The 24,171-nt window shown below is 35.8% G+C and overlaps 1 protein-coding gene across 1 annotated transcript; it reads right to left on the bottom strand.

Moving 5' to 3' along the window:
* Positions 1-442: 442 nt before the first annotated feature.
* On the bottom strand, positions 443-21,769 carry LOC147079394 (uncharacterized). Its single transcript, XM_085953355.1, has 7 exons — positions 21,649-21,769; positions 14,800-14,952; positions 12,510-12,646; positions 8,149-8,328; positions 5,838-5,893; positions 3,763-3,918; positions 443-1,041 (listed from the first exon to the last, which is right to left on the bottom strand). The coding sequence occupies exons 1-7, from the start codon at positions 21,671-21,673 to the stop codon at positions 831-833; spliced, it is 918 nt and encodes a 305-aa protein (XP_085809481.1). The 5' UTR covers positions 21,674-21,769; the 3' UTR covers positions 443-830.
* Positions 21,770-24,171: the final 2,402 nt, after the last annotated feature.

Here is a 24,171-nt window from a genome sequence, read left to right as displayed (position 1 = left end):
ATTTGGTAGCAATATTTGCAGGTATGGACATTAGTTAAGGTTCAAACAAATTTCTGTTTTCGTGAATGTAAGTAGGTACAGATAATTTTATGATAGGTACTTAATTTGAATACGGAGAGATGTATATTGTTCTAGACTAGGCTTTATGTGAGTTCTAATTAACATAACATAGTATACCTACGCATTCAAAATATATCTACAAATATGTCAGTACGTATGATAATATTGATTATAAATATGTATTGTTTTGTTATCAACACTTATATTAAAGAAAATATATGTGTTGTAATTGCATATTGTTATTATATTATTGTTTATCTAAGTATATCCATTTATCATTTTCAATATATACCCAGGTATATATTATATATATACACTTAGAGGTTGAGTTGGTTTGTTTCCCTGAATGTTGGTAGGTTATAATTTTTGCTTTTACATTTTTACATTTGAATAGGTGGACGAAATCATAAATTCATTTTAAATTGCCGAAATAGAAAATCGCAAGTGATAGCTGTCAGATTATAATGTGTATTATGCATGGGTTTTCGGAAAAGTAGGTATACTGTTATATTTCATTATAATTTAAATCAAAATTCAGTTTTTTCAATCTTAATCTTCCAAATGGAAGACATTGCAATTTATTCTTGAATTTTGTGTACAGTAGGTAGGTATATTTGATTGTTTTGATAAAAAATGCCAAGTTTTTTTAATCAAATTAAGTAACGGCGTCATTTATGTTAATTACTGTAATTTAAGAGACTTCTTTGCATCTGACCCATAGTCTGGAATTTGAGTACAGATCTAAAACCCGTAAAAACGGTGTTACTTCTTTACCGCGTGTAGTTCGAATGTGGCTGACCATGTTGCCCATGTGGTGGAATGAACAGCGGTGGCGGCTTGAAGCGGCCTGATGATGGAGGACTATAGTCAGGAGTTGGCGTGTTATGCTCGCTATACCGCGAAACTGATCGCTCCCAGGGTGGTGGAATTGGCTTTGCGGGGCGCTTCATTATACCGGCGGTCCGCTGTTGTTCAGGATGCCTTTAAAAACAAAAAATAACCATGAAGGAATGATTACTTTTAATATTATCATTATCAACAGCCTGGGATAATTATTGCTGTGTCCAGCCCTTCTCTAGCTACTCCTACTATCATCAGTTCTAAGTTATTTTCTGCCACTTACATTCACGTGAAAAACTTGATAAAACGTCCGAAAAAACTAATTTTACATAATTATAATAATATTCTAATTTAAATATAGATAATAATATTACATATTTTTTTTAAGTAGGTACCTATAAGTACGTGGCGTCCAGTTGTCCCGCCGCCAAATCTTTCTAGACCCAAATGTAATTATGTAACATCAGTTTTTCTCGGTCAAAACCAAATGCCGCCTATTCGACGCTTGCATTCTGACGGCGCTGCTTTACGGTAGCGAATCATGGCATAGCTTCGAAAACAGATGTTTGCGACGAATACTGGGTGTGCAGTGGTATGACTTTAGGAGCAACGAGGAGATACGAGAACGCACCAAGCAGAAAGTGAAGAGGCGACGTTGGACCTGGCTCGGCCACGTACTGCAGATGCCAGAAGAGAACTTTAAATTGGCTTGCCTGTTCTTCAAGCCAACCGGATTCCTGCGACCTGGAAGGTCGCTAAATACAATCTACAGAGTGTATACGGCGGAGCTACGGGATGCTGGTTTGACCTGGAACGAAGCAAGAAGACTGGCGAGCGACAGGGATTCTTGGAGGCGCCGCGTGGTGTCTATATGCTCCAGTTAAGGGGCGGATATGGCCATAGAAGTTTTTCCAGTTTTTTCACATGAATGTAAGTGACAGAAAATAACTTGGAACGGGTCTAGGACAATTTGGCGCCGGGACAACTGGACGCCACGCAATTCGAAATTAAATAGACGTTAGGTACTTATAGGTACCTACTTTTAAAAAAAATGTAATATTATTATTCATATTTAAAATATTATATTGTGATTTAATAGTTGGTAAGTAGTGAGTGGTAGTTGGTTTAATATATAAAGAATAACATTACAAAAGATGCCAACCACCTGCTAAAAATCAGGAATTGGAAAAGACGTGCGGAGGACCGTTCCGGCTGGAGGATGGCGGTGGAGGAGGCCAGGGCTCAGCTAGAGCTGTAGCGCCATCGAAGAAGAAGAAGAGAATTTAAATATGCACACGTAAATAATGATTTAATCGTGCATATGTGTAAGTTCCAACTAAAAAAGAGTTTTTTTTTATTTTATATAAAGCCTTAGGCATGGTAATTCTCAATCCGAATCAAAAAAAAAACTTCACATAAAGTAGATGGGTACTTCATGAAACTTTATGAAAGTTTACCATAACTTCGTGCCCCTGTGGTAGAGCTTAAAAGGTTTCGTCGCCATTGCCGGCCCTCCCCCACCCTGCAACGATGCTACAAAAGCTCTTACATGGTCTTACATATCTTACGTAGGTCTTAGCGATGGTGCCCATAGAACGCGTCGGGCGGGCGAAGTCGGCGTATGAAGTGTTTATTCATAACCATAATCACACGTCTCTTCCCGCGAATTACCCTTCACCTATGTAATAAGCGGCCCAAGCAGCACAAAATAATTATTTTTACAGCGTCTCTCATAACAAAGCAATAAAAATATTATATTATTTCGGGGCTTGTCATTAATATTTACGACGACATTATTCAACCAGCGAAATATAGGACACGGAACAATGACTTCTCTGTAATTAAATAATTGCTTTTCGCCCGTCGATCGACGACGCTTCGCGCAGCGTGATTTTGGTAGCCGTGTTCAATGAATGGACTTATTTGTATTTTCATTAAATCGTATCGCCGAGAAGCGAAAAACAGTGACTCATACGGCAGGCGGGGCGCAAGGCATCGTCAAGTCCAGTGTGCGCTGGCGTATTTGATTACGTTGTATTTTCGATGATTTACGCGCCACTTGTAGAAATTTTGCACGAGCGCCGCACTCGCTGCGTCAATGGACTTTATGCCTTACATGGCGGGACGCGCGAGAGTTGCCGATGAACCGTGGGAAATGGCGCGAGCTTGTGCTTACCCTATGCCCCAACGTTGGGGCGTAACAAGGTGAAGTAGGAGTAGTAGTTATCATAACTGATTGTTATCCCTATAAATTTACTCCTAATAATTGTTTGTGTTAATAATACTATATCTAATATAACGCACAAGTATCAAATTTCAAGTCCGGTGATTTCTTACTGAAAAATATTTGTGTGATCAAAATCCTTTCCCAATCCCAAATAAATGAAAACTCTGGATACAACTTGGAGAAGTTATCAATCAGCGCTCGAAATGGAAAAGTTTACGAACCGGAGCGCTCGACAAATTTTCTGAAGATATTTACATAGTCATCAAATCGTATGTGTATTTTATAAAAATAAGTGTCAGATTTTCTATTCTATGGCCTATCTAGCTCAGACGGTCAACAAATTTTTTCCACAAGACGGAGCGATAATTTTACAAATTTCACGAGCCGGAACGGCGCTCCGGTGCGTTCCGTTCCATTTAGTGCCCTGTATCAATACATTACACAAACTAATAATATGTAAATATATATTATATTATTATTAACACTACACCTGGCCACGAAGCCCAATGATAGTAGAACAGTGAAATAGTAGTTTAGGGGTAGAAATAAACCAATCACATAAACACCCAGTACCATTAAATGCAGATCTAGGACGATACTAATATTTTAATGGTACTTAATGGTTTGGTAACTACCTATTTATACTAGTGCTGGAGTGGTTGTACGATGGATTTGTTTCCCCTTGATAACTACGGTTATGCACACTAGTTGTAGGGTTTGGCTCGTAAACATGAGGCCTCTCCATCGTCTCTGCACCGGCTAACCAACGTGATGATCTTGCTTCAATAGACCTAAAAGACAAATAAAGATTGTTTTTGTTGAGAGATAGCCGTCTAATAGAATAATATAACAATATAATTATATAAGAATAAAGAAGTACGTGTCGAGACCTAGCACTCGCTGCGCCGATGCTAGATACCGACTATTGTTTGTAAGAGGGAGACAGATTCTACTTCCCACTAATACGCCGCACCTGTGTGTGTCGGCGTGATACTAGTTAGTTCTCTTCGGTTAATTGTAACGCGCTCATATAAAATGTAATGTTTCTGTATAATAATATTCATGCAGTTGAATATAAATAAAGTTAATCGTACTTATATTAAAACTACGTTGCTTATTTACGATCCTCAAAACAATCCACTATTCCCAACAGTTGTAATACATTCTAAAGACGATACAATGAAACCGATCTCACAATAATTAAATTCAAGTATTCATTGGACTGGTTGTAGAATAGACTGCGCTCATTATGACACCCAACCGCAGCGCAACGGTCAACCATCAGACTTTTGAGGTACAATCATTTCCGCTTATCCTGTGCGACTTCATGCGTACATGACAAAACAGAACAGCCAGGGGAAAAATGAAACATTAATTTTTGTGGAATCTTTTTAGGTTAGGTTAGGTCATTATTTCGTTGTACCTAGTCACCCAATCATTTTGAACATATTATATTGATTAAGATGAGATATACTAAGCTTGCCGGCAAAGTCCCGTTTATTTGAGGCTTTCTAACGATTAGGAATACAGAAATGAGGTTTATAATTTGATTTATTATGGCGTATTTAAAATCTGTGCTATAAAAATCTATCAACAATCGACATAATAGAGATAGGACAATTTCAATATTAAATTTATATTTTTCCTGAAAGGTCATAGTTATATTTATCGTTGTTCTGTTTTGTTATGTTATGTGCAGAAAACTTCACACCACCTACCGCTAACATTTATTTGCTACTTTTGCGAGGCTTACGAAAAGATAATCCGTCACAGTAAGCAGATAAGCAGCCAATCATTACACTTCGGCATTATTAGTCAATTTTTGTAAAACTGTTTATAACTGCACTCGAATAAGTGATCACTTCTCTCTTCTTGGTCATACACTAATGGATGAGGATCGTGACCACATTTGAATTTCACCATCCTTTGAGCGACCAAGACTTTTCATCCTTCTCGATCTTCCGCTTCTCTCAGGGCAGAATGAATGGTGCCCCCAGTCAGCTCTTTCACATGGTCACTCCAGCGCGCAGACGCTTTTCCTCCACGTCGCCTTCTCTGGAGGCCACCCAAAACCACCAGTCTCTCCAGGTTGTCCGGCCAGCGCCTGATAATATGTCCAAAAAACTGCAGAATTCGTCTCAGACATACTGTCGAGAGCCGTTCCTTTATCTGCAGTCTCTGGATGATTGACTGGTTCGTCTTGCGCTCCGTCCAAGAAATACGAAGCATTCGGCGCCAACATCGCATCTCAAAGGCATCAATTGCCTTCCGTTGCTTTGCCTTCAGGGTCCACGACTCGACTCCGTATAGAAATATCGAGATGACTAATGTTTGCACAACAAGTAATCACAGTGGACGTAAAAATGGCAGTCATAAGAAAATCGAAATGGCAACTGAGCAATGCTAATATTTGTAGAGATTATAAACTTAATCACTCATTTAGTGCTAACACCTCGACTGGCGCGTTTGAAGTCGTTGGCCATTAGATATAATTAACGTGTAATTTAAATGTGGTAATTAAAAGGTTAGCAGTGATTGTGTGCGTGTGTTAAATAATTTTAAATATCAAAAACTCAAAACAGAAATAATGTATAGGGATGGTTCCTTTTATTTATACTTCGTCGAAATTATTTGAATAATAACTAGAAAAAATACACAATATTTTTATTCTAATTATTATGATGATATTATAAAAATGTTAAATACTCACGGATCAAATGCTCTGATTGGTTCCCTGGATAAATAATTACTTCCATTGTCGTTCGCCTATAAAAACAAAAGTTGTGTTGTGTAAAAATAACGGACACGGGAAAACATAATATTATAAAGTACGCAGGTTAACGTTTGTATATTAAAATAATAATATTTGCACAAAAATATGGTGCACCAATCGCAATCACTTACATATCTACTAATAATTATTGACTGTCAGAAGGGAATTAATTGTTAGAATTTTATGGCTTTTATTCGAAATATCTTATTTTCGTAAATTTGAGAACTATTGCCAATTTTTAATAAAGTAATTTGTATAAAAGTAAGTTCTTTGAAAGAAAGATATTAAGAAGTCTTCGGAGCTGTATGTGAGGAGGATGGCACGTGGCGAGGAAGGTACAACCATAAGCTAATATGCGTTGTATGAAAATCCCCCGTAGTCGCACACGTGAAAGCGGGGCGACTCCGTTAGGCAGGCCATGTCTCAAGGATGGAAGACACCCAACCACCAAAGAGGCTTCAACAGACTAGAAACGAAAAGGAGGGTCGGAGACCTAGACTGCGGTGGCTGGACTGTATAGAAAGTGACAGCATCCCTGAGACTAAGGCGGTGGAGGGAGCTTGCGGCAGACAGAGAGGAGTGGAGACGTTTCCTGAAGGCGCCCAAGACCCACATTGGGTTGTAGTGCCGATGATGAATGAATGTATAGTATACGTAAATTGTTATTTGACTATCTATTTACAAGAATATCTTATGTAGAAATTAAACATTTTCCAAAATTTAAAAAAAATATATATTTTAAGTTAAATTATGACATGACAGATAAACAAAATAAATGAAAATAGTTTTGCTGTCATTCGTATTACGGACTGAAAAATAATTTTTATTTAAATACTTAGGTATACGTGCATATTATAAATATTCTGGTGGTTTTTAAAAATAATGGATACAATGTTAAAGCATGAAAAATAAATTTTAATAATAGGATATTAATGTGTGGAAATATATACTTACCTACCGTCCGATACGACCCATTTATGATGCATACGAATTTTTATATTATATGTTAATATTTTATATCTCTATATAACTACATTTAAACACAATGAGGCAATCTACTTCGTCATCAATTAAGGTAAATAATAATAAATGACATTAGGTACTAACTTAATTATGACAGATGTTTGGCGCCAGCCAAATTTTATTATTGGCATCTTGTAATAATTATGAATAACATTTTTTTTTAATTCAATGCTGAATATACAAGGCGGGTACTATAATTCGTAGATGTAACTTTAATAAAGAATACTAGATTCCTAAATTTGTGTATTACTGATTTAATAAAAAAAGTTTTTTTTTTAAATTTATGTTTCTATTGTAATAATGTGTAATATATTTACATTTTTGCCCCTAAAACGGTGGTCCGTAATTCTGTTTATTGAAGTGCTTTTCGATACACAGCAGTGTTGCCAACCGTACTATAATTATAGTACAATACTTACTGTAATTTTGAATCCGCGAAAAATGTAAAATACTATAATTTTACGCCAAATATGCCAAAATACTATAATTTTAAAGAATTCTAGACAAAAATGTTCCTGTACTATATTTTATACAGAAAACTATATTTTTTACGCCTTTGTCCTATAATCAGCATAGAAAAAGTTCACAGTCGTTTTTCCGTCTGGTGCATACACGAATAAATCAGAAGGTTTTCCAACGCGTGAGCAGGCAACATACAGCTGTCCATGTGAGAAGCAAGGATTTTCCAAATTTGGTATAGCAACGCATACGAATATAAGAAGATAGAATAGAAGAAGATGTTTGTACTAATTCAGAAACCTCCCGGGCGTGCGCACACCAACTCACCAAAGTTTCATTGCAATCGGATGAATGGTATAGGAACTCATACGAATAGAAAAAGAAGAAGATGGTTGTACTAATTCAAAAATCTTCGCGGGTGTGCGCACAACAACTGACGAAAGTTTCATTGCAATCGAATGAATGGTATGGGAACCATACGAATAAAAGAAGATAGAATGAAGAAGAAGAATAAGAAGATGGTTTTTCTATCGCAATTGGATGAATGGTATAGGAACGCATACGAATAAAAGAAGATAGAATTAAGAAGAAGAAGATGGTTGTACTAATTCAGAAACCTTCGCGGGTGTGCGCACAACAACTGACGAGAGTTTCATCACAATCGGATGAATGGTATAGGAACGCATACCGGACAAACAAACAAACATTCATTTTCATATATATAGATAAAATGTATTAATTTTATTATTAAACAGATTATACTTACACCGTCTCTCGATAGAATATTGTGAATTTTGAGAATGCACACCAGCAGATAGAAGCAGACAGCAATGTTTATCATAAGCAACAAGATGCCTTGCAGGACGACAATCATCATTATGGCAGAACACGACTTGAAGATCAAAAGGTTCATTATAAGCAGAACATTTTGTGGTGGAATGGAATCCTAAAACAAGAATGTTGATTGAATAAAGGTGGTAATAAAACTTACGAATTCGATTACGCCATTGTTTAGTTCATTGTATTCTTGAATACGTAATTCACTTGTTCCAGTATCGTGATTAGTGGATTATTCTTAAGCGTCAATTACATTGAGCTTTTTTATGAGCTGATTATTGGCAAATTTAAAAGCGGGCGGTTCAGCTACTGCGATTTCATGATTACACACAAAATTTTCCATTCGCTGATAAGCCACAAGCCAGCGAGCGATTTTGACGGAACGTAGTTCGTTTTTTTGCCGGGAGGTCGCTACGCTCCATAATAATGTTTCCATTAAACGTCAAAAAGGTAAATTTCAAAATAAGTAGTTCGTTTTTCCACCACCACGCTCTACTGCGCAGACGCGATACGCCCACAAGCCGGCGTGTAGCTTATAAAGTTGACCGGCTTTCAACTTTTCTCGATGGAGTGTTTACAACCTGCTTATTAGCTTGTTCGATGATTACACTGGGCGAATTTACAGGCAGATTATAAATTTGCCAATAATCAGCTCGTAAAAAAGCTCAATGTAATTGACGCTTTAGACTATATTATATACTGGGATTAAAGGTATATATTGAAATCCATCGATGGTATATGAAAAATAAATGAAACAGTGTAACAATCATATTATGTAGTGGTAAATATTAATAATTGCCAATTCAATTCAACTATTAAATATCCATTTCCTAACAATTTATAAACTTAAGATAACCGTTTATGACAACTAAAAATATACAATACGTACGTAATTGACTGTAGTAACTGTAAATATCTACCAAATACTGCGTCAATTGTAGTCCACCTCATTCGAACCGTAGCAATAAGGTGGTAGGTCATTGCTTCGCGATGTGCGATGGACACTCTGTCGACTGACTGATACTGCAAGTAGGGAATCCAATCCTGAGTTAAATTTTAGGTAAAGTTTTGATCCCGGCATTTCGGGATGACAATTTGACGATCCCGGGATTGGTTTTTTTTTCGATAGTTAATATTATTAGTTTTATTTATTCAAATTCCGACCATGTCTGATCCTAATAAGATCATATGGGCCTCCACATAGTGGAGGTTTGTATTAACATATTTCGTTTTTACGAGAAATAGATGTCAGCCATTTGCTCACCCTATTAGGTCCTTACTCTGACTCAAACACAAATTTAAAAACAATATGTGCATTTGCCAGACCCAGGATTCGAACCTGGGACCCACGACGCTATAGGCCAACGCTAATGCCATGCGGCGTGGGTGATATTTTTACAAATAGCATTGATAAAATCGGTCAAAAATGTCTAGTACAATGTATAATATTTAATACATTTTTAATGTTAATATCGTGTACGTTCAATCTTGGTAATACATCGGTTTAATGGAGTAAATAATATTATAACAGATAATAATGTGAAATTAAAACAGTTTTTTTTTATTTATTTAAGAAAAGATAACATTCATAAATTTTGGCGTAGAAACATATGTCTGCCTGCACGTCCGTGGCACTGGCGGTTAGACGCCGTTCGCGTGCCAGAACGTCAGTGGCGTCTATCTCGTTAAATGAACGAATTTATTATTTTTCTGATGTTGTTGCGATTGCGTATGATAAAAAACAGTGGTTATTTATTATCCGTCAGCATCTGGAGATTTCCTCTGTGACATGTGCAGGTACATAAACGTTACTAATGTAATTGTGTACACATACTAATTGATTGTGATTCATAAAAAAATCAATCCCGATGGTTTCGGGATTATCTTTACTAATCCCGGGATTCATAGGTACCAAAAAATGTCCGGGATTGGATTCCTAACTGTGAGTGTTACAGAGAGCAATCATTACAGCAAGCCGTTCAATATTCGTTACACTTACACTCGTGGCTAAATTAGTTTCTCAGTAAAAATAATTTTAATACGAGAATTTGATAAACCAACGCAATTGTCCCGACTATTGAAAATATATTGTATCGTCAGATATCTTTAAATAACGGGTATTTTTATGCTTAGATAGAACTTACGAACGGGTTAACTGTCAAACCTAGCTGTGCTATTACGCTCACAGTTTGACATTAACAAACAGTATAGTCATGCAAATCATCATTAATAGAGTCACGAACATTGTCCTTAAAATCACATATTAAATAAAAATAATTTTAATTCAAAAACCTATTTTTATTTCCTAGAAAAAAATATGTTTCTCTATTTTAAAAAAAATCTCAAAACCTGTGTTTGAAAAATTTAGCAAACCGCTATTTCGGCCATACTTGCTTAAACAGATGACTGTACAACTATTTTCGTTAACAATAATAATTTATTACAAATCGAAAGTAAAACATAGCCTATTTAATGGTTTAACTGAAACGTGATATTGGTTTTTGTGATGAAATATAATAATTATCATTGTCTTCAATGTATAAACCGCTAATAAATAAATTGACATGGGATATACGACAAATATTATCCTAAACTGTAAAAATATGTATTTTTGTGTATGAAGTGTCTAAATATTGTAAATTTACAACATACCATTGTTTGAATTATTTACCAACTCAACATTCACAAAATTTATTTATTTATTGATATATAATTTTACTCATAAATAATACTTACATAAATATAGCCTCAAATCGTGATACACAACCTTTACAATGAAAATAATAAAAGTTGTAACATTCAGTCTTTACCCAACCGGCCCAAGCCACAGCCTTCAATATCACAGCTGAAAATTACAAACCTCCAGCATTTAGAACACCCGAACGTCGCCGGGCAAAATAAATTATGTTGCATCAGCGGGCAAAACTTCCGTCCCATGTCAAATTAATGCGTTACATTTGCGCGCGCAACTTCGTCACACGCCAAAAATACACTGTGATCTGTTTTCCCAAACGCGCCTAAAGAAGTATAACTTCAAAAATTTGTTTCTGAGAGTTTGGCAACATTGGTATTAGGACGATGAGATAATATGTGACATATATAATTTTAAAAAAATACTTTTTATATGTAGACAGCTAACAGTTACATCTCCACCTCCCCAAATAATTTAGTCGCGTAGTAATCTCGCAAAAATGTAACGAATGATCGAGTAAATATGCCTTTTAACACAATCACAACACGTACAGCGGGTCTATTCTATACAATAGGCGGACTATCGACCGCTAAAGTGATAGTATTTATTACATATTTGTATTGAGGTATTATAATTGTTGCAATAAGTTAGCCAAGTCAAAACTGTATATCTCGCTCTAAATTTTATCACAGCCAAGAGAGGTGCTGTGAAAATATAGCAACAATTCCAGCCAACTTATTGTAATTGTCACAATAAGTGCTAATACTTTCATACTTCTTCTTGGTCGTACACTCATGGCTGAGGATCGTGACCACATTTGAATTTCGTCGTCCTTTGAGCGACCAAGATTTTCCATCCTTCTCGATCTCCCGCTTCTCTAATGGCAGAATGGATGGTGCCCACAGTCAGCTTTTTCACTTGGTCGCTTCAGCGCACAGGCACTCTTCCTCTGCTTCGCCTTCCCTGGAGGCCATCCAAAACCAGCAGTCTCTCCAGATATTCCGGTCCGCGCCGGACAATATATCCAAAAAACTGCAGAATTCGTCTCAGACATATTGTCGAGAGCCGTTTCTTTATCTGCAGTCTCTGGTCGATTGACTGATTCGTTCTGTGCTCCATCCAAGAAATACGAAGCATTCGGCGCCAACACCACATCCCAAAGGCATCAATTGCCTTTCGTTCCCTTGTCTTTAGGGTCTACGGCTTGACTCCGTACAAAAATACCAAACCTACCGTAAGTTTGATAATATTTATCACTTTATACATATTTAGCAGAGGATAAGTATAGAATAGACCCACAGAAGGCGTTATGTTATTAACTGCATGCGAGGTTGTGAGCTGTTCTAATGAGTAGTGTGAAAATTAATAATTATTCATTATTGATAACATAGTATATTATACGTCATGATAGTATGTGACCAGTAAAATTATTTGATATTACGTAATAGTCAGGACATTATAATCAGTAATCACGTGTCGTTTAAGGATGACTATGAGGGTACTGACTGAGCTTTTCAAGAAATTCCGATTACGTATGTATACATGGCCCCAATCAAATGATAATTTGAATTGGATGTAGTAGGGACTGAAAAACTTACAATAAGTGTTTTAAAGCTTTCGACGTCTCGGCCAAATAAAGCTCCCAGAGCAATGTAAACAGCGCACAGTCCGATTGTGTAATAAACCCATATATGAATACTCCATATTGATTTACGCAAGTCATTCGGCCTAAATTCTGAAAAATAAAAAATTATAATACGTTTACAAATTAAATTGTTATTAATTATTCTCGATGTATGTCAATTATTATATATCCAATATTTGAAATAGATATTATTATGTAGATCCACATAATTTTATAATAATGATCCTGGCCACTTTCATCCGTTTGAAGGACACTGTATATTGTATAACATCTAATGTCCCTCTAAACCAGGTCTGGGTAAACTTTTTGGATAAAGGGCCACAAGTAAAATACTATTTTTAGACATACTTACATTATTTGTTATCATGAAAAAGGGATTTCAACATAAAAAACTGATGATTCTCTAATAGCCAATAATTTAATGAGAAGAATGAAATTGTTTTACATTTTTCAACATTTTTTTAATTTCGTGTGTTAATTTTGTAGTTGAGATTTTTAAAACTGCTTGTAAATGTCCAACGGTGATGTTTGAAAGTAAAGAGTTTTTATTGATATTCATAACTGAAAATGTTTGTTCACATTTATGTAGGTTGATCTAAAATAATTACAAGATAAAAATAACTTTTTATATACCACGTTTTTAATTCTGTTGAATCATATATACTTGAAAATTCGATGTATTAATAAATACATTTTTGTAAAGGTGTTTTTTTAGAGGTATAGAACTTTGAAATAGAATAAAACAAAGATGACTTTTTATATTGACATGAAATTTATTTTATTCGAAAGATGCTCTTCTGGCATTATAATTTAAATATGACTTCTGGCATATGACCGCCACGGCTGGCTCGGACGTAGTCTAATCTGGAGGTCCAATTTCGATGACTTTTTCCAACATTTGTGGCCGTATATCGGCAATAACGCGGCGAATGTTGTCCTCCAAGTGGTCAATCGTTTCGGGCTTATCGGCGTAGACTAGCGACTTCACATATTTCCACAGAAAATAGTCAAGCGGCGTTAAATCGCACGATCATGGAGGCCAATTCACGGGTCCGAAACGTGAAACTATGCGGTTACCAAACGTTTCCTTCAATAAATCAATTGTGGCACGAGCTGTGTGACATGTTGCGCCGTCTTGTTGAAACCACTGCTCCTGCAGATCATGGTTGTTCAATTGATGAACGAAAAAGTCAGTAATCATGGTTCTATAGCGGTCACCATTGACTGTAACGTTCTGGCCAGCATCGTTTTTAAAGAAGTACGGACCAATTATTCCACCAGCCCATAAAGCACACCAAACAGTCAATTTTTCTGAATGTAACGGTGTCTCAACATACACTTGAGGATTATCATCACTCCAAATATGGCAGTTTTGTTTATTGAAGTATCCATTCAACCAAAAGTGGGCTTCATCGCTAAACAAAATTCGCTTATGAAAATCGGGATCAACGGCAATCTTGTTTTAAAATAAATTTTCACAACTTGGAAGCGTTGTTCAGGCGTCAGTCTATTCATGTTGAAATGCCAAACCAAACTAAACATAAATCATTTAACAGCTGACAAAATGGCCGCCAATTAAAAAAGTGCTGCCAGCTTAAAGTTCTATACCTCTAAAAAAATACACTTTACTTGATAGAAATACTGAATAAATATAGAATACTGAAATTTCATTTTGACATTTCATATTGATTTCCATAGTAATGTACGAATATATTAATAATTTAGTTGCTAGGAACCCCTTAACAACTAATAATAGTGTTTTACTTTTAACGGATTTATTCCGAAATAACTTTCCATACAAAACAGAATTAACTGAAAATGAATTTAATTCTGCTTAAAGATGGCTAAAAGTAAAGATAGTTGCAACATTGCTGTCAGCTGTGATGTATGGCCATGTCGCAAGTGAGACGGTTTGTATGTGGTTTAATCACGCGATCTCGGCTGCGTAAGTTATTATACTTCTTCATTATTATGTTCATTAAGTGCGCAAAGGAATTTTGCATTGAGGTGGAATGAGAGTTTTGTAATCGGCTACGTTTATCAAAAATAAACTAAACATCGATTAAAATTTAATTAACACGATATTTAATTCTTATTAATTTAGTAAGAATTAAATATCGTGTTTTTTTTCAAAAATGTAAAAAAATCAATTATGCAAGAAAATATGATTTTTTTTATTAAGATCAACAATTATTGTCTTCAGACTTTCTCGTCAATAACAAAAACATATGAACAGTTCTTACTCAAGATTAAAATCGTCGAAGCAAACAGCCAAATGACATTCAGTGCCAAAATAATGCATTCCCATGTGAATATTTGGTACGGGCTCAGTATAGTTCCTGTGATACCCTCTAGTCTCATTCCTTTAAAACTATCGCTTTTCGAACATTTTTCATCTGAAATTATAATTAATATATTATTAAATGAATTTATTTCATTGTTTTTATTTATTTCCTCTACAATACGATGTAGATCTCATGATTTAAAAAAAAAAAAAAACGGTGATTTTTGAGACATCTGCAACTTTTTAATGCTAGATCAGTGTATATCAAACTTTTTTTTAGCTGACGGCACACTGGGGAAGGGGATTTGTTTCGTGGCATACCAAACAAAAATTTCCTAAAAATATATATTCTTTTGGTAGATATAGCTATCAATCAAAAAACGTATAGCTAACTATAAAGCAGTGTTGAAGGGTGGAGGTAGGCTGTTGATAACCGACATAAATAGTCCATACTAAATTTTGTCAGTCAAATGTAATTGTGTTGATTGAATTAATACTACAATGTGTATAATATAGTTTTTAAAATTCAATTAAGCCCTGCCTAATCCAAATCATAGTAGATCATCATCATCATCAGCCGGGGTCAATCCACTGCTGGATGAAGGCCTCCCCAAGCTTTCACCAACTCTCTCGGTCTTGTGTCGTTCGCTGCCACGTATTTCCGCCGAACTTTACCAGTTCGTCAATCCAGTGGCTTTTAGGGCGACCCTGTGGCCGTTTCGTGCCCCTTGGGTACCACTGGATGACGGCATTTGTCCAGCGGCCGTCCATTCGGCGAGCAATGTGCCCCGCCCATCTCCACTTCATCTGTTTGGCAACGTCTATTACATCGCGTACTCCTGTCTGTTTCTCTTACGGTCCTTTCGCGTGATGCCCAACATACACCTCTCCATGCCTCGCTATGTGACTCTTAGCCTTTGGACATCTCTCGTGTTGAGGGTCCACGTCTCGCAGCCATACGTGAGCACGGGTAGCACAAATTGGTTGAACACCCTACGCTTAAGACATAATGGTAGGTCACTCTTGAAGATACTATTCAGACGTCCGAAAGCACTCCATCCCAGCTTTGTTCTTCGAGCAATTTCATCGTGCATGCTTCCGTCTATGGACACCTGCTGTCCGAGATAGACGTAGCTGCTGACTTGCTCGAGTTGGGTGCCAGAAATACAGATAATCGCAGGGTCCGAAAAACAGTTCCTCATCACTTTTGTCTTTGAGACATTTATCTTTAGACCGACCGTTTGACTGACATCCGCGAGTTCTTGCATTCTCATTCATAGTAGATAATAGTCAAAAAATATTTTTATGATTATGTCTGGTTTAATGGCATAAGAATATATTTTATCGATTATGGCTTGGTTCGGCAGGGCTTAATGAATTTAAAACAATTAACCATCACCAGTAATAATATGTATTCTTAATACAACGTACACAAATAAGTTTGACTAAGAAATTGTGTAATATTTGTCTGATCCTAAACTATTACGGTTTGGCTAGACGGGGTTTAATTAAATTTTAAAAACAACCACCACCATCTGCAAATTGTATTCTTAGTTCAATGAAAACAAATAAGTATGACTGACAAAGTTCAGTGTGCACTGTTTATGATATACATTATTTAATATTTCAAACATAATATACATTTTTATGATGTGGCGAAATATTCGTAATAATGAGTGGCGTGCCAATGGCTAATATTGCGGATAAATTATAAATTAGGAACGGCATTATGTGTCTATTATTAGCATTAATTAACTATTATAAATTTATGAAAATATATATTTTATTATCGCCCTGCCATCTCCGTAAAATGATAGTAAAAATAAAATAATAAAAAAACAATTTTATATGCGATATTTGTTATTATGCAATTATATTACACATATTGGTGAAAGCTTAATTAAATACGATGTTTGTTCGTGTACAAGCAGAAGATTTGATAATTTAAACACACATATTCACTACCGAAAAACCGAGGAAAACCGCAACAAATATAATATTTCTGAACTTACAAGTAGAAGGTATAACCATCTAAAATACCATGCTGGTGTGGAAACTGGATACAAGCAATTTACATCGCATACTTGTTTTATTAGAAATTTAATAACTTAAAAACGCTTTATTGAAAATCTATCTAAATGCGACAGTCATTCATTTACAATTAGAACATTATATGACCACCCAAAAACAAACCATTTAAACCAAACTCTTGCTCATTTATTATTAAATTGACATTGACGACCTGTCAGGTCAAGCGCAATATTGCAAGTGTAATAAAGAATATCTAATATCTTCTGGTAAAAAAATGATTTTTATTTTATAAAATTGATTTCATCAAAGATTCTTTCACGTGTCAGCAAAATTACCGCGCGTGCCATATAGTAAGTACACACGCACGTTCTTGCTCGATGGTTTTACGCTGATTCCAAAATGCCTCAACGTGTGTACCATCTGGCTCGATGGTTTTTTGTTCGACATTGCGCTATCCGAAAAAGATTTAAGGTCTGTAATTCATGCGCGATGTAATTTGAGTGAGGGAGTGAGGACGCACCGGCAAGTCTAGTGTGGCCTCGCTCTCACTCGTGGTCGAAGTCGTGGCCTCACAGCGTCTTGTGTCGAGATGCTCGACTGTGTGGACCAAGGCCTGAACAAAAACGATGCATGAGTGCGAGTGAGAAAGTATTCGGCACCCTTACAATCTCTGCGACACGCGCTAGAGTAAGATAAAAGGTCTACTAGCTACAAGCCAGTTTCCAAAAGTATCGCCATCAAATCGGGGCGAAACGCTTCACATAGCATCGATAACTTGCGAGCTCGTGTTGCTAAAATTGATATTTTTTGTGTTAAACATAAAGTCAGTGGTAAATATTTTTGGTTAATTATGTAGAAAAGATGGTTCTGTGTGTTGTCTTAAAATGTGGTAGCCATACTGATAAGCAAGAAGATGGTATTACGTTTCATAAGTAAGTTGATACATGTTCGTGATAATTTATTTGTATTTTATTATATATTTTAATATCAGTGACCTAGTGTTTCTTTAAAATAACTTAAATTAAGGATATCTTTATCTAATGGTTGCATTTTGACCGCTTAAAAATATTATATAACGTAAAAAAATAGAAAATTATATTTTAATTCTTAGCGTCTAGTGCGAGCACTTTGGGCGAGCACTAGCGAAATGGTCTATGGTCTCGAACATTTGTAGACGAATGCGTTCGCTCGCTCACAAACCAAACGCAAGGCACGCGGCTTCATTTATCAATGCAACGGATGGCGTCTATATGTATCTATAGTCTAAGGTGTGGACGCAACGACGAACATGCTTCCAAGTCAACATGCTCGATCGAGCAAAACCGTTGAGCAAGAACGTGCATGTGCTATAGGTTGGCCACCGCTGATATATTATCTGTACCAAAGTAATAATATTATGTATGTCAACTCCTCGTGTTTAGTCAAAACGATACAGAGAGAAGGAGAAATAATGGCGCGCCCTCATCCATTCCAACAATACCAGCCTCACCATGATGCTATAGAGTATAGATATAGGCAGACCATAAAGTATTGTTATATTAATGCAGTGTTCTCATATCAAGGGCAATTTTAAGAGTAGAGAGCGAAAATAGTGAAGGAAATTTTCAACCTGAAAAGACCAGACAATGAGGAGATTGGAGAACGATCCTTGTTATGGTTACGACAAAAATGTATTATTTATTGTTATAAAAAATCTATAAAAAAGATTGTGATTGTTTTTTATTGATTATTTTTCAGATTTGTCTGGTTATAGTTATACTATTTTTAATTGAAAATTTACTGATTTACATTTATCAGCTTGTATGTAAGGAATAGTGGAGGGAAAAACATCAATATCCTTTTATGTTTGTTCAGTTTTACGGGTCCGTATATTTCTAAATGCATATAATATTAGTTATTTAAACCTGTCAATATTTATAATGTCAATAGCAACTGAACATAATTATAGGTAGTATAGGTACAAGTTTTGTATTACGCAAGGGGCGCATTTAACGTTCCTGCTCCGGAGACTAAAACATCGGGACGTACGATACATGGACTACGTAAAAGAAATATTATAACGTAAATACAACATAAATGATGATAATAACATACTTATGACATATTAAATATATAACAGTTTTTTTAAACGTATTCTAATGTGTACAAATCAGCTGCAAATCATTCCGCAATCCAGATTAAGTTGTAGCAAACTTCGCAATTAAGTATAAGTACTTGTATTTAACAAAGCCTACTCCATCAGTCATAACGGTAATTTTATAAAATTAATCATCAATATTCAGAAGGACAATCACATAAAATCGCAATTAACACGAAGCAGTGAAATATGAGATGATAGCGCAGATAGAAATAAACCTTTTTCAAAATTTTAATGACACTGTCAAATAAACCGCGCAATAAGGCCCGTTTCAGACGGGACACCGGTGTCACGCTCAATATAATATAGGAGGTCTTTGTATTCGAATAAAGGGGCCTTTGTATTATGTTTATGAACGCCCCAGAGCTAATGAGTCAACGCATGATTTCGCGTTATAAATTAGAACATAAAACTGGCTGCGGTAATAAAAACAAGTGTATCGGCGGCTTGAGAATGTAGCGGCCGAAGGAAAAGTGTGCCGGTCACGCGTTGACTCATCAGCTCTGGGGTGTTCATAAACATAATACAAAGGTCCTTTTATTCGAATACTAAGGCCTCCTGTATATCGAGCGCGACACCGGTGTCCCGTCTAAAACGGGCCTAAGATAACTTCACGACACCATAATAAGAATAATATTAGAATGCGATACAAAGACATGGTTTCAAACATAAAAATTAATAACAAGTGCTAGTAGTACCTAAGTACATATTACAACTTTTTACATAATATACAAGGACCAATAATGGGTTTCCACATTTATTATTACATTTATATTAAACTAAAACAAAGTGAGATAGAAGAAACAACTTTAAAATAAGTATATAATATAAGGTATGTATTTACGTGCGTGTGTATATATGGGTGAGAGTGCGTGGGAGTAGGCTTTGGTATTTATTGCGGTAGTGTGAAGTTAGTTTTGTATGTTTTTTCGCAAATTGTTTTTGTGAATGTGTCAAATGTTAGGTGTAAAATGTCTGTATCGCTGAAAAAATTATTGTACGTAGTCATTATTCTAACGAATACAGCATTACTAGCGTAGTTAGTGTTGTGTTTAGGTATATGGAATAATTTTTGAGAGCGCGTGCGTTTCTGGGGTACATTTAAACATATGCTGGACTGCACTATTTCGATCGAGTCAATGGCGTTATGTATGATTTGGTGTAGGAATTTAATGTCGTGGACAGTGCGTCGTGATTCCAGGGAGTTGATGTTGTAGTTATGTGTGCTGGTGGAATTATGTTGTGTTATTTGGGTTGGAGGTGATGATTTGTGATCTTGTATTTGTGCTTGATGAATCGTTTTTGTACTTTTTCAAGTCTGATTTTTTGTGATTTATAGGTGGGTGACCAAATAATGAACCCATGTTGCATTTTTCATATTTTTTTTTCTTTCTTTTTGACCATATCCGATTCTAATAGGATCATATGGGCCTCCACAGAGTGGAGGTTTGTGCATTGACAGATTTTTTTGTTTTTTACGAGAAATGGATGTTAGCCACTTGATCAACCTAGTAGGTCCATACTCTGACTCATACACAAATTGAAAAACAATATGTGTACTTGCCAGACGCAGGATTCGAACCTGGGACCCTCGACTCTATAGGCCGGCATTTAAGCCACTTGGCCATCGTTTAAGAATTCGCGCTAATATATTTTATTAAAAATACTAAGATTTGAAAGTTTTTTTTTAATTCTACATAAAAAGGAAACGGATATTAATATAAACATATTCCAACGCTCTAGTTATCTGAATCTCTAGCATCGGTTAACGAAGACCAATGGCGAAGGGTGTAGATCATGGCCACATCCTGAAGCGGACCCCTAGGCTAGGATCATTGTTGGGCCCCCCTACCTATCCCTAGGGTTAAAAATACTCTACAGAAACGTTTCCCAAATCGTATCCCAGGTAAAATTAATGATATTCAGTGTATCTTTAACGATTTTTTTGTATTTTTCAATAAAATCATTTGTGTCATGAAGTTTTCGAATATCGACACACAATATTCAAAATTTACATCACATAATCACATACCTATTTTAAAATGGTAATATTCTTAAAGTAAAATAGCGCCGCAAGCGACCTTTTTACCATTAGAGAAAATTTGTGATGTGTTTTTATCTCACTTATAATGTAGACGCGCGAAGCGGGCCCCCCCAGAACCCGGGTTCCCAGGCTAGAGCCCTGTCAGCCCCCTCCTTGTGGGGGGCCATTGTGTAAATTATATGATGTTAAGATCTGACATAAATAGTGCATATTAAAATTTGTCAATCATACTTATTTGTTTTCATTTAACTAAAAATACAAAATGTAAATGATGCTGGTTATTGTTTAAAATTCAATTACTCCATACATAATCCAAACCATCGTGGTGGAGGTAGACTGAGTAGATCCGACAATACTAGTGTACCAATAGTGTTTTATTGAATTTTAAAAACTAACTAGCTGCAATTTGAAGTCTTCAATTAAAACAATTACGTACCACTATGAAAGTTTAGTGTGCACTATTTATATCGAATCTTAACAGCCTACCTCCGCCCTTCACCACTGTCGAAGACCGATCTGAGAATGAGTTAGTAGCCAGAAACAAGTGTCAAGGTAAATAACTCAAAAATCGTAGAATTAACAAAAAAATACTGTACCAAGGAAGTAGAGAGTTCGTAACATTACTCCGGGTATTTCAGAATTTGATGAAGTAATGAGATTTTCACAATCATAATGAATTATTAATCCAAATATAGTTAGAATCGTCCACACCGATGATTGAACCTAAAAGTAATGAAAATTATTAATATCAGACAATTATTATCCAGATGGTAAATTAATCTTGATTGCGCTTCAACAATACCATAATCATCACCTGGGGTCAAGCCACTGCTGGATGAAGACCTTCCCTAGCTTCCTCCACTCTTCTCAATACATAGCTCAGATGCTAATTTCGCAACTAGCAAAAAATACATTTTGACTTATTCAGTGTATATTTGAACGCATATATAGAATGAGTTAGGAGAAGGGGTAATAATATCATTCCTCTTTAGAAAGGCTATACTTCAGCTGGGGCACGGTCTAAAACGATCGTGACTACGCGACGAGAAGATTATGCAAACGACGCGTGCAGGATAACACATAATTTGTCGTAAAAATTCAACATGCGTCCATTTAATGTTAAGTTTATTGTTCTATTAGCAATAATAATAATATATTCATTGACATGTTTTCTTTTTCAAGTAAATGGGTAACGTTTTTTAGTAATCTTTACACGACTTAAGTATTATTTCCCCCGACGCCATCACAAAACCAATTGACGTGTTCACAGCTCTACTTTCGCTCTCCGATTGGCAGCCAGTCTGAAATTTCGTCGCACCTATTGTTGAAAATTATTTGCCGTTTTACTGAAGTATGCTCTTAATATAGCTAACATCCATTCTGTGGTGGCCCATGTGCTCTGCATACAGGCGAGAGAGGTGGGAGGTTTCGGGTCCAGAACGAAGAATAAACAAATTATTAAGGTGAATAGAGCATCATTTTTTCTTCTTCACCATCGAGACCTGATGACCGAGGATCGTGGCCTAGGTCAGAAACACTCTTCTCCACATTCTACGATATGCAAGACCTGTATTAGTAGAAGATTTGTAGCAGCACTCATGATTTGGTTCCATAATCTGGAGCAGCGTACGTATAGATCAATGGACAGACGTAATCTCGTTACTTCACAGCGAGGAATAAACAATATTGACAGTTTTTTGTGAAGTAGACGAGATAGTCGATTTGTCAGAAAACACTAAATTCTTAAAAATAGTATTTTCCACGAATATTAAAAAATCATAGCAATAAACACGCTATGATATTACAGTCGAACTTGGTTATTACGAGGATGATTGGACTGACTGAATTTGCTCGTTAGAAGTGTTACTGTTATATCAGAAAATAGGTATTTTTAAATGAGCGGTCACATAATACAAAAAGTCGCAATTCAAACAAAGATACACAATTAGAATTTATCCCGAAACAAGCATGGCATTCATAAACTACAAAAGAAGTTGTTTATTATAATGAACGCTGGTAGGTACCTACTTACTTCACAAACCTTGGATTTTTTTTCAACCATATGCGTGGATACTTTTTCAATCTTGTCGGCGAAAACACCAATTAAGTAGGTACTTAGACACTTAACTAGTGTCATAAACGTAATCCGTACCTGGCGGCATCCTGTCCGTCTGATTTTATTGCTTAGGGTCGAATATGTTTTAAACGATCCACACATTAACAGTTTTAAGAAAAATTTTGACGATATTTTAGCTCGGCATATCCGATAAGGAGCTCGTTATAAAAATTAATAAATGTTTGGAGAAAATCATAAACTAAAATGTCAACGAATGTTTCCTCGTTAAATCCAAGATCTCGCTATATTCGTGATCGTAATAACCGAGCTCGACTGTATAGGTATATATTTTTAACACTGACGGTTGTGTCGACATTTGAAGGGATCGCAAGACAATGAATATGAATTTGTTGATTTTGACTAAAACCAATATTCCCAAGGCATACACTCACGTTTTACTTAAGACACTTTTAAAAAAAACACTGATGTCTCAATAATTATGACCAATGTGTAGTTCTTACAAATTCAAATTTTGCTAAAAAAAATTGATTACAACAGTAATATGATATGCCATGCCAGTCAAAATTAATATCGGTCAGTCATCCACGCCTTCTGCTCCAAACAGAATAATTAGATGTGAGATATATCAATCATTTTAATGAGGATAGTAATTTTTCCTGTTACAATAGTAAACGAACAAGAACATTAAATTGCTCAAATCTTCAAACTATGCTACTGTGGCATATCATTGTCTTGCAATAACCTCATCATTTTTGAAAACGATCATGCCTAAACTAAAACCGCCACTAAGGAATACAACAACAAATTAGTAGAGACTTTGTCATCGTGTCTTACATAAAAGACGTTTTTACTTGTCAAATTGTAGCCCAGCCACGCATGTGTTTCTAGGCAATAGTTTCACTACAGTCAAAATGTATTAAATTTTGAAAATACTCACTATTCCCAGTGTCCCTGCCACATTGATTGCAAGATTGAGATATTTCAGTACCCCACCAGTGTTTTCTACGTTCATCGTGACGCCTTTAATCGGCAATATGGCGAA

This window comes from Rhyacophila brunnea, unplaced genomic scaffold, assembly GCF_057557595.1.
Source record: "Rhyacophila brunnea isolate RB1 unplaced genomic scaffold, BYU_Rbru_1.0 scaffold_1, whole genome shotgun sequence".
Taxonomy (NCBI): domain Eukaryota; kingdom Metazoa; phylum Arthropoda; class Insecta; order Trichoptera; family Rhyacophilidae; genus Rhyacophila; species Rhyacophila brunnea.
The sequence above is the reverse complement of the archived record's forward strand: the minus strand, read 5'-3'. Positions and strand labels throughout refer to the sequence as shown.

Excerpts from the sequence above, each read along its gene's own strand:
- LOC147079394 (XM_085953355.1), bottom strand. The coding sequence starts at position 21,673 with ATGTTACGAACTCTCTACTTCCTTG. Across the intron at positions 12,647-14,799 it reads TTCGACGATTTTAATCTTGA|AATTTAGGCCGAATGACTTG; the intron begins GTAAGAACTGTT and ends TTTATTTTTCAG. Across the intron at positions 8,329-12,509 it reads AAAGCTTTAAAACACTTATT|GATTCCATTCCACCACAAAA; the intron begins GTAAGTTTTTCA and ends TTCTTGTTTTAG.